Raw genomic sequence first — 14,536 nt, 5'->3', positions numbered from 1 at the left:
ACAGTGAGCATGCCTGTCCTCATGCCTTTCGTAGCCTCTAGCACAAGACATTATCTCTAAAATAAAGGTCAGGTGACTCTAGTGGCCTTTGGACCTCAAACCCAGGCCGACAGTTTGGGCTGCCTAAGCAAGGATTCCTTGTAGCCCAGAAAGTATTACTCTGTCTTCAGCATGGACCAGACTCTGGAACAAACATGGGAGTAAAGGGAGATAAAAAGAGGTCAGGTTCTTAGGGCAGGGGCCAGGTTGGCAGGAGGGACATGAGCTGTCTCCATTCCTGGCTCAGTCTAGGATGGGGACAGGCATACTACAGGAGAGCCCATGTTGGAACTCTTGCCTGAAGCGGCCAGGTTGGTTTGGCTAGCCTCTGCCAGACAGGTGAGAGCTCTTGAGACTCTACCCCAGAGTGGCCCTGTGTGCTTGTTTACCTCGTACCTCTGTGCCGGCCCAGAGGAACTGTGATATCTCTGTACTGCTCTAGGCAGTGGAGCAGCTAAACATCAAGGCCAAGAACTTGCGGGATCTGTTGACCGATGAGCCCTTTTCCAGGCAAGACATCATCACCCTGCAGGTAAAGAGCTTCACAGGAAGTGCCTTGCCTTGACCCTTGCTCTGCCCTCTGCCTCCCAGTTTTCTTCACCAGGCTTGGTGGTTGTCTGTACCATAACACCCCTGCCTGCTGCTACCCAACTATTGCTTAGTGCCACCCCCTTCCCCTACAGCCACTGTGGACCATGACTGCCTCTGGCTCTCATGGCTCCTATATGAGGGCTACACTTGCCCCACAACTGTCTTAGGTATTAGGACACTTAGGCTGCTTTTCAGGTCCCATCCCTACTCTCAGAACAGCAGCTACACAGTTGTCCCCATGGTGGTGTGTGGATGGCCTCAAGGGAGCACAGGCTAGAATAGGGTTAAACTACTCTGTGGCTTGTTCCTTTCTGACTGAAGCTTGGTCCAATGGCTTCCCAGTCCACATCCTGTGCTACCTGGCAGCAAGCCTCATTCCTTATTTTTGAGGCCTAAGGCAGGGCACACTGCTTGATGAACAGGTAGGCAGTCTGTGCCATCTTGCTTATCACTGGGTTGGGGCACAGCCTTGGCCTCCTTCCAGCCTTCAACACCTGGCACAGGTGCCTGATATGCTTGACACAGTCCATTGTACTTCTGAGTGTTCTCTTCTTCTCACAGGACCCCACCAACTTGGACAAATTCAATGTTAGCAACTTCTTCCATGTGAAGAATAACATGAGAATAATAGACCCAGGTATGGACACCTAAAGGCTACTGTGAGTGACTACATGTTCTCGGGCAAGTCCTTCCTTCTCGGGGCCCAGACACTATGCTTCTGAGTGGCTTTTGACTATCATGAAATTTGCTGTATAGATGAGGCTGTCCTTAAATGTGCAGCATCCTCCTGCGTTTCCCTTCTAAGTGCTGGCATTACAACCATACACTACCATGTCTGTCAGACGGTTAGAGAAGCAGCTGAAACACAAAGACACCTACCTTTCCCTAGCTCTGGTGGGACTGTGCTTTCTGGATTGCCGTTGGCCACTGTTCTTTCCAGGGTACAGTGACAGGGCTGCAGGTGAGACTGGGTGACATGAGACTTGTCTAGGGCCCTGACCCTCCTGCTTCCTGTGCTTGGTCCATGCCATTGAGCACACTGTAACATACCGTAACGTACTATAAAATACTATGGAGTAGCTCAAGTTTCTGAGCTCACTTGTGCCATACCAAGGAGCCAGCTACACACGACTCAGGGATAACTGTGCTCAGGAGACCCAGAGGCCAGGCCTAGGGAAGCTCACTGCCCAGTAAGTTACAGCCTTTGGCCTAGCAGGTAACATGTGGCCTTCCTTCCCTTGAAATAAACATGTTTAAATTCACAAAAGCAAAACATCATTGTGAAAAGGCTGCAGTAGAGGTAATACAGGGACCAGGGTGACTCCCATTGACTTTATGAGGGACATCCCTTCAGGCCTGAGGCCACTCACGTGACAGCGTCTTCTGTATGCTCCACCAACCCCCTTGTTACACCTACGAGAGCTCCTGCCAGATGATCAAGGGCAGTAAGTCATGGTTGTGCTAGACCAGAGGACCCTGCCTAATCAACTCACCTGTGGCCTTCCCCATCTCTATTCCTGTTAGCTCACCTTGAGGCTCTTTGGGGCCTTGGTTTTCTGGGGCCTTGGCTGCTCAGTTCCAATATACTGTTTTGTAGATGAGGAAAAGGCCAAACAAGACCCATCTTATTATTTGAAAAATACAAATTCGGAGACGAGAGAGACGCTACAGGAGCTCTACAAAGAGTTCAAAGGAGATGAGATTTTAGCAGCTACCATGAGGCCACCTGAGAAGAAGAAGGTGGACCAACTGAATGCGGTGAGTGGGGCACTCTGCCTCTGCCTCTGCACCGAGAAAGATCCCAGGGAAGGTGCTCACGGGGCCTAGATGCATTTGCTGGCATGGTGGCGGGGACCCTCCAGGGCTGCTGGGGTGACTGGGCTCCAAACAGATAGCACCCTCTTGGGGTGGAGGAATGGTTGACAAGCTGGGGTCCCTTGGCAACAGTGGCTCAGCAGGAATAGGGCTGCCTTATGCTATTGGCCCTGACACAGGCTTCAGTGATCAATGTTCCCGCTGTCTTTGGTGTTCCAAAGGCAGCTTTTACATTTCAGGACAGAGATAGGAGGGTGTGCAGATCTGTGATGGCAGGAGGGCTAGGGTTGCTATAGCTACCAAGGTCTCAGCCCCTACCTGGGCCTTACTGGGGACGAGCGTGCTTCTCTGCCCTATGCCCTATCTACAGCTGTGGTGCTGGAATTTCTCTAGCACTTTTAGCCGATAGGTGCTGTCTTTCTCCCATGTAGATGAGTCTGGAGAGCCTGAGCCATGGGGAAGGCAGAGGTGGAGTCTCCCACATAGGGATTTTCCAGGAAAATGTGGAAAACCAAAGTTCATCTATAATTTCCCTAGCTGAACATAGCCATTGCACTTCTGGGTATTACTGAATTGTAGAGCAAGTCCTCTTTTGTTTTCTTTCCCCTATATGATGGAAAAAGTACTTTTATTCCATGTACTATTGTATATAAATATAACCTGGGACCAGGCAGTGGTGGCGCACGCCTTTGATCCCAGCACTCAGGAGGCAGAGGCAGGCGGATTTCTGAGTTTGAGGCCAGCCTGGTCTACAGAGTGAGTTCCAGGACAGCCAGGGCTATACAGAGAAACCGTCTATAAAAAAAAAAAACAAAAAAAAAAACACTTGACTTTGTAGAGAACTCAGGTCCGATTCCCAACACTGACATAGCAGCTCACAACTATCTAGGGGATCTAACTCCCTCTTCTGATCTTTAAGAGCACTAGACATGCACATGGTGTTTTGTTTTTCAAAACAGAGCTTCTCTGTATTTCTGGCTGTCCTAGAACTCACTTTGTAGATCATATTGGCCTTGAACTCACATAGATCGTCTGCCTCTGTTTCTCAAGTGTTGGGACTAAAGTTGTGAGCCACCTTACTCATCTTTTTTTTTTTTTAAAGAACTGTGTTGGTGACAAACACCTTTAATCCAAGTGCTGAGAAGGCAGAGGAAGGCAGATCTCTGAGTTCAAGGCCAGCCTGGTCTACAGAGTGAGTTCTAGGACAGCCAGGGATGCACAGAAAGAAACTCTTACCTCAAAAACCAAAAAACCTTCAGAAATAAAGTTACAAGTGCCTGCACAGTGGTATTGTGGGAGAAGGCAGCGCAAGTGTGGCAGGCAACACTTTCTACCTATAGAGTAGGCCTAACTCCATCACCTAGGCCATCAGTAAGCTGGTCATCTGGTCTTTGCCAGCTCTCAGTTTGGGCTGGGCTCTCCCTGTGCCTATGAGTAGTGGTCAGGGAGGCTGCACTGAGGACAGGGATTGTAGGGTATAAGCACATGGTTTTCTTGCAGGCCCACTACTCCACAGGGAAGGTCAGTGCATCCTTCACCTCTACTGCCATGGTACCTGAGACCACGCATGAAGCAGGTACTAGCTGCCTCTACCTCTTGTTCACTGGGACAGAACTCACATTGGTAGCAAGTGGGGCTTCCTGCTTACTTCTCATTCGAATCTGCATTGGCTCCTGCATTCTTCTCAGAGCTGGGGTGCCCCTGACGGGAGGCTCATTAGTGCTGATCTTGTGTGGCCTGAATGGAGGAGGTATCTCGGGTGCAGGGCAAGTGCAGAGCTCAGGACTTGTTTGCAGCTGTCATTGATGAAGATGTACTGCGCTACCAGTTTGTGAAGAAAAAGGGCTATGTAAGGCTTCACACCAACAAGGGCGACCTTAACTTAGAGCTGCACTGTGACCTGGTAAGTGTGATGGCTGTCACCAGGTGGTTCCTGGGGCCAAGGGCTAGTCCTGCCTTAAATGTGGAGCTATAGTTGGTTTACTTATAAGAAGCCTTACCTGACTGCCTCTGAGAATCAAAAGGGCTCTGACTTCCTTCCCTGGAGTCCCTTTAGCAACATATCTCCTTGGATGTTTGGTAAGTGTATGTATGTGCAAATCCTAGGAAAGGGCCCCGACTCTCTGTTTCCCCATGTGTCATATGGCTGTAGGACTCTGTAGCTTAGCTTTTAGAAGTCAGACTGAACCAAAGCCTACAGAACTTTCTGCTATGATAAAGGTCTGCATGTCTTATGCCTCATACTGCTGGGATATTTTGCAGACACCAAAAACCTGTGAAAACTTCATCAAGCTCTGCAAGAAACAGTATTATGATGGTACCATCTTTCACAGGTCCATCAGGAACTTTGTGGTGAGTGGTATAGGTTGATGTGGCCATAGATGCTTGATGACATGGGGAACATCCAGGAAACAAACAGGCTCATACCTTCCCTTTTCCAGGCCATGTGTGGCCAGGGTAGGGTCTTCAGGTGTATCTTGTGCCAGGGATCTTACAGCTGGCCCTTCAGTGCTCATCCGGGAAGACCTAGCTGGGGTCAGAGAGGAGGTCCCTGTCCTTATTGCAGCACATGCCTGTGGGAAGCCTGTCCAGTTAATAGGCAGGGTGTGTGGGGTGATCAGCATCATCAGAGCCAATGGCCTCACTGGGTTTTATTTTTGCAGATCCAGGGCGGTGACCCCACAGGTACAGGCACAGGTAGGTGCTGGTGCCAGCCTTGTTCTGTTGGAATAATAAATGTGACTCTTCTATGGGGCCTGGTAGGGAGCTGGGTTTTAAGTTCTGGGTATGTAATCTTTCAGACTTGGGGGTGGCTGGCCTTCTGGCCTACCTTGTGCATGCCCCTTACTTTTTCCACAGTATCAGTGCCTCTTTCCTAAGCTTCGGGGTCCTACCATAACAAGACAGGGAGGTGAAGTTCTCAGAACCCACTTGTTCACTCTCAGGATGTCTGGCCATGCATTCCTGTCATGCAAGAAGGTGCCCCCATTGCTCCTACAGAGCATGACAATCTTCCCCCAGGCCTCCAACTCCATGGGCCAACTATGACTTGGACCCGTGTGTTAGAATGATGCCTTGTAGCTTTAAGCCTTCAGCCCTGGCCTACAGGTGAGAGAGCAGTGTCAGCTTGTATAGAAGGCTCTGGCATCTAGATGTAATCAGGGAGGCTGCCTCAAGGCCACGGCTCCCTGATGCTTCTCTACTAGGCTTTGTGGCTGACCACTGACAGTGCTTCTCTCTGTTCTAGGTGGAGAGTCATTCTGGGGCAAGCCTTTCAAAGATGAGTTCCGTCCCAACCTTTCACACACGGGCCGTGGGGTGCTCAGCATGGCCAATTCGGGGCCCAACACCAACAAGTCTCAGTTGTGAGTCCATGTCCAGCTCTTTTTACTTAGCTGCTGGGGGTGATATTCAAAGGACCTAAGAGGTCTCCCTAAAAATTGTGCTTGGCCTAAGTTAAATCCAATCAAAGTACGGCACACCTAGATGAAGCCTAGACCCCTTCAATAAAGGAGCCCAAGTCAGCGGGTTGAATAGCATTCCGAGCTGCAGATAGTACTTAAAGATAGGCACCAAAGTCCTCTCTGGGTAGGTCAGGCAGAAATGGGAGCATGTGGCACACACCTGTGAGGTGATGGCAACCAGTCAGCTCCGGCATCCTTGGTTCCATAGTGAGGTTAAGGGCAGCACAGTCAAATGAGACCAAGTGTACACTGTGTGCTTGGTGGCCTCAGAAATGCCCCTGCTTGCTGGGAGGCATGCTCATTGCAGCTTGTAGACTCAGCCTTCTGAGCCTCACTAGATGTGGCTGTCAGGGGAAGGCTGCTGTCCTGTTGACCCTGTAGGACTGTCCTCTTGCCACTCTGGGTAGGGATATCATACTTTCTGCTTTCCTTTTGATTTATTCAGAGAGAAGGTCTTGTAGCTCAGGCTGGACAGAGCTCAGCCTCCTGCTAGGATTGCAGGTGCTCCCACCTTGTCTCATGTTGTCCAGCCTTTTGCTCTCACCTGTTTACAGTCTGTAGTCTAGAGCTTCTTCCAGACAGCACACATCTGGACTGTTGTACTTCCAGACAGCACACATCTGGACTGTTGTACTTCACCCTAGAAGCCTGACTCAGTCCTCTGCCTCTGGCAGGGCTCATGATGGGGTTGAGTCTCTCACTCCATTTCCTTCCTCCAAAGAGTCTAATGACTATGTTCAAGCCACCTGCCTCTCCTGCTTGCCTTCCAAGGGAGGTCTGGCAACCAAACTCCGGCTTTCTCCTGAGAGCCAGAGGTCTGGATTTACCTGTGTGGCCTTAGCAGAGACAGGCAGTGGGCAGCATACACGGGTCCAAGGAAGCTCCAAGCTGGGCAGGGCTTCTATTGAGGAGCAGTCATTACTAGCCTAGAGTACACTGTTGGGACAGCCTGCTGCTTCCTGATCTCCCTGTACTTTCCCCAGCTTCATCACATTCCGATCCTGCGCTTACCTGGATAAGAAGCATACCATCTTTGGACGGTAAGAGTAGATGCTGTAAATATTTGGATTGCAGTGTGGGCCTTCACTGCCTATTATCCCCCCAACTACCACTGAGGACTGGGTATTTCTATAGGGGAAGGTTGGCTCTCCTGGCCTGTGGGGCCAAGAAGAGGAGACACCCAGGCAGCCACAGTTCATACAAGATCCTGCCTTAGCAAACTGGGGGGAAGAAGTATGGAAACACGGACTGTGGCTCATCCAGGAACACTTTAGTCACCAAACCTGGCTGGGTGTGGTGTGCTGCTCACTTCTGTGTTGTGGCGCATCCTGTCCTGCCTGGTGACTGGACTGACCTTTCTGAGGCTCTGCACTGTCTGTCAGTCCTCTTCATGGCATGTCTCAGCTCTGCCGTGATGCCACTCTGCTCGGAGCACTCTGGGACCCAGCCAACTCTGTCACTCTGCTGCAGGGTTGTTGGGGGCTTTGACACGCTGACAGCCATGGAGAATGTGGAGAGTGACCCTAAAACTGATCGTCCTAAGGTATGTGCCTAGGGAGAACAATGCACAACTGCCCACTGGGTGCTCTTTGGGGAAGTCTGCTGGCCTGCTCACGGAGCTTTCTGCCACCAGGAGGAAGTGCTCATATGTACAACCACAGTGTTTGTGGATCCCTATGAGGAGGCCGATGCCCAGGTAAGGAAGGTGCCAAGCAAGTCATGGCCTTGTTAGGAGCAGGAGGGCACACCTGGAGGCTCTGTATCAGCCTTGGCCCTCCCTCCTATCTGGGGGTGAGAAGAGCCAACCCTTGGGTTCTTTATCAGACATTTTGCTCCCTCCCAGATTGCCCAGGAAAGGAAGAAGACACAGCATCAGGTGGATCCAGAGGCCAAGGTCAAGATGAGTCAGCCCCAGCCTGGAAACCAGGGACCCCAGACATATCGCCAGGGGGTGGGCAAGTACATCCACCCTGCGGCCACGTGAGTGTGACTGACGGGCAGCATCTCCCGTAGCCTCATAGTGCTTCATGGTTACCAAGCCAGCAAGAGCAGCACAGGCCAGACTGGAGACCAGTAAGACTGAGGGGCCTGCCTCATGAGGGGCTTGATAAGGAAGGCCTGGTGCAGGCAAGGATGCCTTACTGGCTGGGCTGTATGGGAGCAGCACTGTGGAGGGGGCTTCTGAAGGGAAGGCTATCTGTGGATAGTTTCTCAAGGGACTCGCAAGCATAGGCTCCCGGCTCTTTTTTTTTTTTTTTTTTTTTTTTTTTGGTTTATCGAGACAGGGTTTCTCTGTATAGCCCTGGCTGTCCTGGAACTCACTTTGTAGACCAGGCTGGCCTCGAACTCAGAAATCCGCCTGCCTCTGCCTCCCGAGTGCTTAGATTAAAGGCGTGCGCCACCACGCCCGGCCCGGCTCCCGGCTCTTTTGTGGTAACTGGAGTATTTTTCTTCACGTCTCAGGAAACGATCAGCAGAGGAAGAACCATCCACCAGCACTGCCACTCCCACGGCCAAGAAAAGGCCCAGTCGGGGCTTTGGGGACTTCAGCTCCTGGTAGCAGCAGGCTGGCCTCAGGGATCCTGGTAGGGGTGCAGGGCTGTGGGTTTCTGGGTCTGTCCCTGAGCTTTCTGCCCTTGCCATCAGTTTGGGCTATGAGCCAATAAACCTGTTGCTCAAGACCTGGGTCCAGTTTGAACCCCTGGGACTCCTGGCATCCCCACCCTCATCTGGTGCCATGGTCTCTGCCTCAGGATGGCTGTGTGCATATTCAATACATTTCTTGACCAGTGCTGCCACCTATGTGTCCTGTTAAAAATGGAGATTTTCCAAGGCGCTCCTATAGTCAGTCCCAGCATTGAGAATACCAAGACCAACCCTGGCTACATAGGGAGCTGATCTCAGAGAGATTTAGATAAGGAGATTGAAAATGGTCCTCACTCAGACCCTACCGAGTCTGGATCCTGAGGCAGGAGCTTCTTCTCCCAGGCTATCGTGATGGGGTCTTATGGTCTTGACACCACTTCCACAAAGCACTTGTACTCCCTTGCTTGGGACAAGCATGTCTATTGTCCTGTCTACTCCGTCGCCTACCTTTCTGCATCCATGATGGTGACCTGCTGAGCCCAGTTAGTATGTGCTCTTATGAGAGCCAAAGGCCCTTACAAAGAGGTGGCTTCCAAGCCGGGCGTGGTGGCGCATGCCTTTAATCTCAGCACTCGGGAGGCAGAGGCAGGCGGATTTCTGAGTTCGAGGCCAGCCTGGTCTACAAAGTGAGGTCCAGGACAGCCAGGGCTACACAGAGAAACCCTGTCTCGAAAAACCAAAAAAAAAAAAAAAGAGGTGGCTTCCTTCTGACTTCTCCTGACCAGTCACCTACTCATGTTTTGAGACAGTCTGTCTGCATACCCTTGGCTGTCCTAGAAGTCACTATGTAAGACTAAGTTGGCTTTGAACTCTGAGAAGGATTAAAGGCAGTCGCCACCATGCCTGGCTTACCAACTTTTGATTCTAGGACAGTTGTCATTGTGTATGCTGAAAAGGCCTTGTTGGGCCCACATGTCCAAATCACTCACAGCCACCTGCTCGTCACAGCGCTTTGCTCCCCGGGGACCTTTCCACAGCTGATTATCAAGTGTGGGCAGATTCCCCCTGTGGAGGCAGTGTCATGTCACTGTGTTCTCTGTGACTAAGCACTGTCCTTAGAGTATGCCACACTACATTGTAACTTAGGCTTGACTTTTTACCCCAAACCTTGAATCCACAAAATCTCCAAAGTTCTTGGTTCTGGGATGTAGCTGGTACCTGTTTATATTTCTGATGTTAAAACCATAGGCCTTTTGTATTTCTGGGAGTCTGCCTTGCTCTACTGCCCCCCCCCCCCCTTCCAGCTGCTGTTGCATGATCTCAGGGTATGACTGCTGCTCACCCATGGCTGTCCTTGACACTTCTCCAGCCTGGTACACTATAGCCACCTGCCTGGGATGGCAGTTCACACGCCAGACTGCATTGCCCTTCAGCCTGCTTTCCTATACACCTCTGTTGACTCATCTGGCTATAGGCAATGATAGGTCACAGTGTGGGGCTAGATAAGAGTGGAGGCAGGAGGATCGTCTAGGCCACACAGCAAGATCCTGTCCTCTACAGTAAAAACAAGAAACAAAAGAGGCAGGTTATGATACCTTGTCTTAAAAAAAGAAAAAGTTAAACAGGGCAGAGTAGTAGCAGGGAGCTCTGCATGGAGAGGCTGCTGGTGCCTAACTGTGTTCTCTCACTCTTCTCAGGCCACTCACAAGCTACTTACTACAAGGCGGTGTCAGAAGCATCAGGACCCCAGAAGCCCTGGGTTCTCAGTGGGCTCTGAGACCCTGATACCCTGATCCTTTGCTCCTAGTGGATGCTGCAGGAAGGAACGTGGCTCGCCGCCGCCCCCATCTCCGCCCCCACCCCCACTCCGGGAACCTTGCTGTGTGACAGGAGCTTTATTTTATACCTCCCACGGATACGCCACAGGGGGCTGACAGCTTTGGCTAGGAGACAGGGAGGCCAAGGCGCTCTGTTCGCTCGAGCTTGCTGGTCCTGCTGCTCATGGTGAACTCCGTGTGGCTTCCACAGCACTGCAGTCAGCCTTGCTCAGCAGCCGACACCTGTCCCCAGGGCAGGCAGCTGTGTCCTCCTCTCCTGTCCTCCAGCACAGAGGACAGATCACCAGGGCTTGCATTTCCATGGGTCGGTTGTCTACAGCTTAAATGGTAGTGTTTTAGACAGTAAAGACACTTGGATTTTGAAAACTGCCTGATGAGCTCATCAGAAAATAAAGGACTTTTTTGAGGGGAAAAAAAAAATCTCGTTTCTGATCTTTTCAAATACCTGACAGATGCCATCAAGAATAAGCATTAAGGTATAAAAATACTATGTATACACTAACAAGACAACAAGGAAATAATCCACATTTCTAAAGTGGATTTATGACCAAAGTGGATTTATGACGCAAAGTGGCGTTTATGACCTGGTATCACCTCCCACTGTTCTGAAGGAAACATCTTTAAAATAGTAACAGAATGGTGCTGTTTAGAAATGTAAGGCGGTGAGACATTCAGTGGTTTACCAGCACGCCTGGTTGTGGTCTTGCATCACTTACCCTGAAGCCAGCTCATGGTTAGTTCTTTTGGTTTATATTTCACAGAAGGCCAACGCAAAATCCAAAAAAACCTTGATAAATGGTTTGTTTATATCCATTACTCCCCAATACAGGTAAGTCATATAGAGTACTAGCAAAAAACATTCCAGTCAGAGCTCTCACAAAAGACAATACAGAGTGCTCAGTTGAGGGGCAGATAGCACGCCCAGAGCATAAAGTCTAAATATAATCTTAGTATATACAGAAGACTTCTCCAAGACTGTTCAGCTTTAGTGAGGCATCTATAAGGATGTACTCAAGTCTCCCTTGCCTTCTTCCCACTGGGGAAATCCAGCCTCCCATGCCTCAGCCACCAAATTCCCACTCTGAAAAGTATTAAAAACTAGCCAGGTGGGCATGTCCAGTTTGAGCTGGCTGTTGACTAGTGTTCATTCCTAGATAAGGATGGCACTGAGCCTTGCCAAGGTCACACGGCTGCTTGTGCTGAGTTTCAGCACTTACCTTACTGGTAGAGTCACTTTGCTTTGCCAGCCTTAGTCTAGAGGGAAACAGGAAGTAGTTGGGAAAAAAGCAGCTTGGGCAGGACCAGCATTGCACAGGCATTTCCTGTATTATCAGGCTTCCAATCTTGGGCAAAGAAATGGCACCAAAATGTAGGTTTTGACGTGATCAGGAGTGCCTGTGCTGGCCAGAGGATCTGGGTTTAGCAGGTTTGGGGCTGGAGCCCAAAGGACTAGATAGAAACTGCTTTTTGACTACCTGGGTGTCTAGGGCAGCCGGTGTTATGGCTTTCCTGGAATGCTGCCTTTGCAGCTCCAGGGCTCTCAGCCTTCACAGGCCTACTTCCTGCCCTTCTGCCCTGGGGAGGGTACAAAACAATGAAACTTATCTGGGAATGGCTCTGGCCTCCACCCTCTCTGCAAATTGGCCACTCCTTATAGATGCACAGGAGTATGATGAGTTGTGACTTCAAATCTGAGAGCCTGGGCTTGGGGGATGGCCCAGATCCCTCCCTGTCAGGTCATGAGGTGATTCCAGGCAGAAAAGGTAGCTCCCATACTAAGCTAACGCTTCCTTCATCATGGAAAACACTCATGTTCTGCAGTTTCCCCTACTGGCTCTGGCCTCCGTATGCATAACTATTTCAAGTACATCCAGGGTATAAAGTGAAACCCTGCCTGTTGCTCTGTGGCAGGGACCAGCCCTACATTTTGAGCCGCTGTGCTGCCGCAGCACCAAGGGAGTCAGCTCAGTGGCTTAAGATGTACACTGAATGCTTGCTTCCTTAGCTTCTCTTCCGTGTTACCAGTGGCTGGTGTCAGTTTTTGGAGACATGTTTTGCATCTAAATCTGCTGACTACTTCTGGTAACTATGCCTTTGCTTGTGAGAGGGACCTTGCTTCTCGGCTTTGGGGACTTGGGCTTGGTGAGAACACAGCCAGGCATTGCAGGCGTAGGGTAAAAGAAAGTATTCACTAGGCAGGTGAGTCACCAGCTGGTCAATTCTTTCTCTAGAACTTAAGATGTTAGAAAAAGAACGCAGACTTCCAAACACGCACTGTACACGAAGGGGATTCAGATGGGCACCTTACCAAGTGGATAGCCTAGAGACACCTTCAAGTGTTGAGACTGGGCCGGCCTGTGAGGTTAAGTTCAAGACGCATTGTCACCAAGAAGCTAGATCTTCTGTAGACTCAGCTTTCATAAAATAGGATTCACACAGGAGTGGACCACTTCACTTTACCAGCCGTTGTCTTTGATCATGTGGGCAAGTTCAATAATAAATTTTCCTTCCTTGTATTTCTGACTGCTCTCAAAGGCATGTTCCTTGAGGGGAAAAGTAGAGAGGTTTCAGGACACGCTTACTTCCCTGCTTCACTACAGTCCTGGGAACAGTAGCATTATCTCTACTCATTATCTCTGAGCTGTGCACTGGCCCAGTGGGGTCCACGGGCCACATTTCACTAGGTGATGTATGTGGATGTTTCAGAGTAATAGAGGTGGTGGCACACAGGTGAAGTTGTGTGTGTGCACGCACACAGGCCAAGAGTTTGAGGTGGTGTTTTGACAGCCCTACATGTTTCTCTTAATGTTTTATTAGTTATTAGTATGGAGGGGCAGACGTGTACACATGTGTGGAGGTCAAAGCACAGCCTTTTGGAATCTTCTTTCACTGTGGGTCTGCAGATGGGATGCAGGACATCACACATCTGCAAGTGCTTCCCCTGCTGAGCCATCCCGCTGGCCATTTTATTTCACTTTAATTTGTTTTATGTGTATGGGCGTATCCGTGTATGTCTCTTTTGCATATGTCTGTGCATCATGCATGTGCAGTTCTCATGGAGGCCAGAAAACACTGGAACGGTGTGAACTGCCTACCTGATGTGGGTGCTGGGAATCAAACCTGGGATCTCGGACCCATCTTTCCATTCCCCTCTCCACTTTATTTCGAGACACAGTTTTTCATTGAGCCTAGGGTTTACTGACTCAGCTAGACTTACTCTGACCCAGTGATCTATTTCTGCTTCCTCACCACTAGGGTTATGAATGTACGCTGCCACACTTGGCTCTTTACATGTGTGACAGTGGTCTGGACTCATCTTCTTGCTTGCATAGCAAGCACTTTACTGACTGAGTCATCTTCCCAGCCCACAGCAGACCACTTATGAGAGTTTGACCATGAGGCTCCCTTAGCTATAGCATGAAGCCTGTGGAGATGTACCCCAGACACATTTGTCAGGGGATGAGGCCTGGCTGTTAGATACAGGCAAGTCCCAGCAGGGGTGGGGCAAAAATGGTGAGCAGTGTGCTGCAGTGCCTGCAGGGAAGACAGAAGAGGGACAACACGGCCAATCAGGTAAAGGGCTGGGCTTCCCAGAACCTAATGCTTTGTGGGGTTGTCTGGTCCTTTGCAGTTTCATGAGGAGTTTGGAAGACCAGATGGTCACAAATTCAAGGAAAGAAGAGGATGCTACCCTGACCCATGAGAATCCAGACAGGAGAAACCTGAATCAAGATGGCTAACTTAAAACAAGAAGCAGTGATCCCAGCACTCGGGAGGCAGAGGCAGGCGGATTTCTGGGTTCGAGGCCAGCCTGGTCTACAGAGTGAGTTCCAGGACAGCCACGACTACACAGAGAAACCCTGTCTCGAAAAACCCAAAAAAAAAAAAAAAAACAAGAAGCAGTGAACCTGGATTTCGGAAGAGACTGCCTTAGCAAATTAAGCAGATATTCAGGAAACACCTGACACCAGCCAGCTTCCAAGTGTGCACATCACAAACACATGCAAAAAGAAAAAGGCACAAAACAGGCCTCTGGCTGTCAGGATGCTCTATCATGAGAGAGCCAGGTGGCTTCTAGTAGAATCAGCTGAGGCAGAGGCAGAAATAGAAGGGCTTCCCCAAACACAAGTCCTCAGAACCACAGCGGCTGGAGTGGCTCTCAGGAGACAAGAGTGGGTGGCACACGGTCTAGTCTTTGCAGTA

General features: G+C 50.2%; 2 protein-coding genes across 5 annotated transcripts in view; one reads left to right on the top strand and one right to left on the bottom strand.

Moving 5' to 3' along the window:
• The window catches only part of Ppil2 (peptidylprolyl isomerase like 2), a 24,368-nt gene extending 13,615 nt beyond the window's left edge, over positions 1-10,753 (top strand). For both annotated transcript variants that reach the window (XM_021184549.2, XM_085832402.1), the window contains 14 exons: positions 482-571; positions 1,192-1,267; positions 2,228-2,388; positions 3,946-4,021; positions 4,242-4,348; positions 4,708-4,797; positions 5,109-5,142; positions 5,693-5,810; positions 6,893-6,949; positions 7,380-7,452; positions 7,543-7,605; positions 7,753-7,889; positions 8,373-8,494; positions 10,193-10,753. In XM_021184549.2, the coding sequence (XP_021040208.1) occupies positions 482-571; positions 1,192-1,267; positions 2,228-2,388; positions 3,946-4,021; positions 4,242-4,348; positions 4,708-4,797; positions 5,109-5,142; positions 5,693-5,810; positions 6,893-6,949; positions 7,380-7,452; positions 7,543-7,605; positions 7,753-7,889; positions 8,373-8,469 (1,179 nt within the window). In that variant the 3' untranslated portion in view covers positions 8,470-8,494; positions 10,193-10,753. The remainder of the gene's footprint in view (positions 1-481; positions 572-1,191; positions 1,268-2,227; positions 2,389-3,945; positions 4,022-4,241; positions 4,349-4,707; positions 4,798-5,108; positions 5,143-5,692; positions 5,811-6,892; positions 6,950-7,379; positions 7,453-7,542; positions 7,606-7,752; positions 7,890-8,372; positions 8,495-10,192) is intronic.
• The window catches only part of Ypel1 (yippee like 1), a 17,998-nt gene continuing 13,837 nt past the window's right edge, over positions 10,376-14,536 (bottom strand). For 2 of the 3 annotated variants that reach the window (XM_021184550.3, XM_021184551.2), the window contains one exon: positions 10,376-12,876. In XM_021184550.3, coding sequence (XP_021040209.1) covers positions 12,790-12,876 — 87 coding nt within the window. In that variant the 3' untranslated portion in view covers positions 10,376-12,789. The remainder of the gene's footprint in view (positions 12,877-14,536) is intronic. The other variant, XR_002379950.2, reaches the window with a different exon arrangement.

The sequence above is a fragment of the Mus caroli genome, unplaced genomic scaffold, assembly GCF_978045245.1.
Source record: "Mus caroli unplaced genomic scaffold, Mus_caroli_1 scaffold_17, whole genome shotgun sequence".
Lineage (NCBI taxonomy): Eukaryota > Metazoa > Chordata > Mammalia > Rodentia > Muridae > Mus > Mus caroli.
The sequence above is the reverse complement of the archived record's forward strand: the minus strand, read 5'-3'. Positions and strand labels throughout refer to the sequence as shown.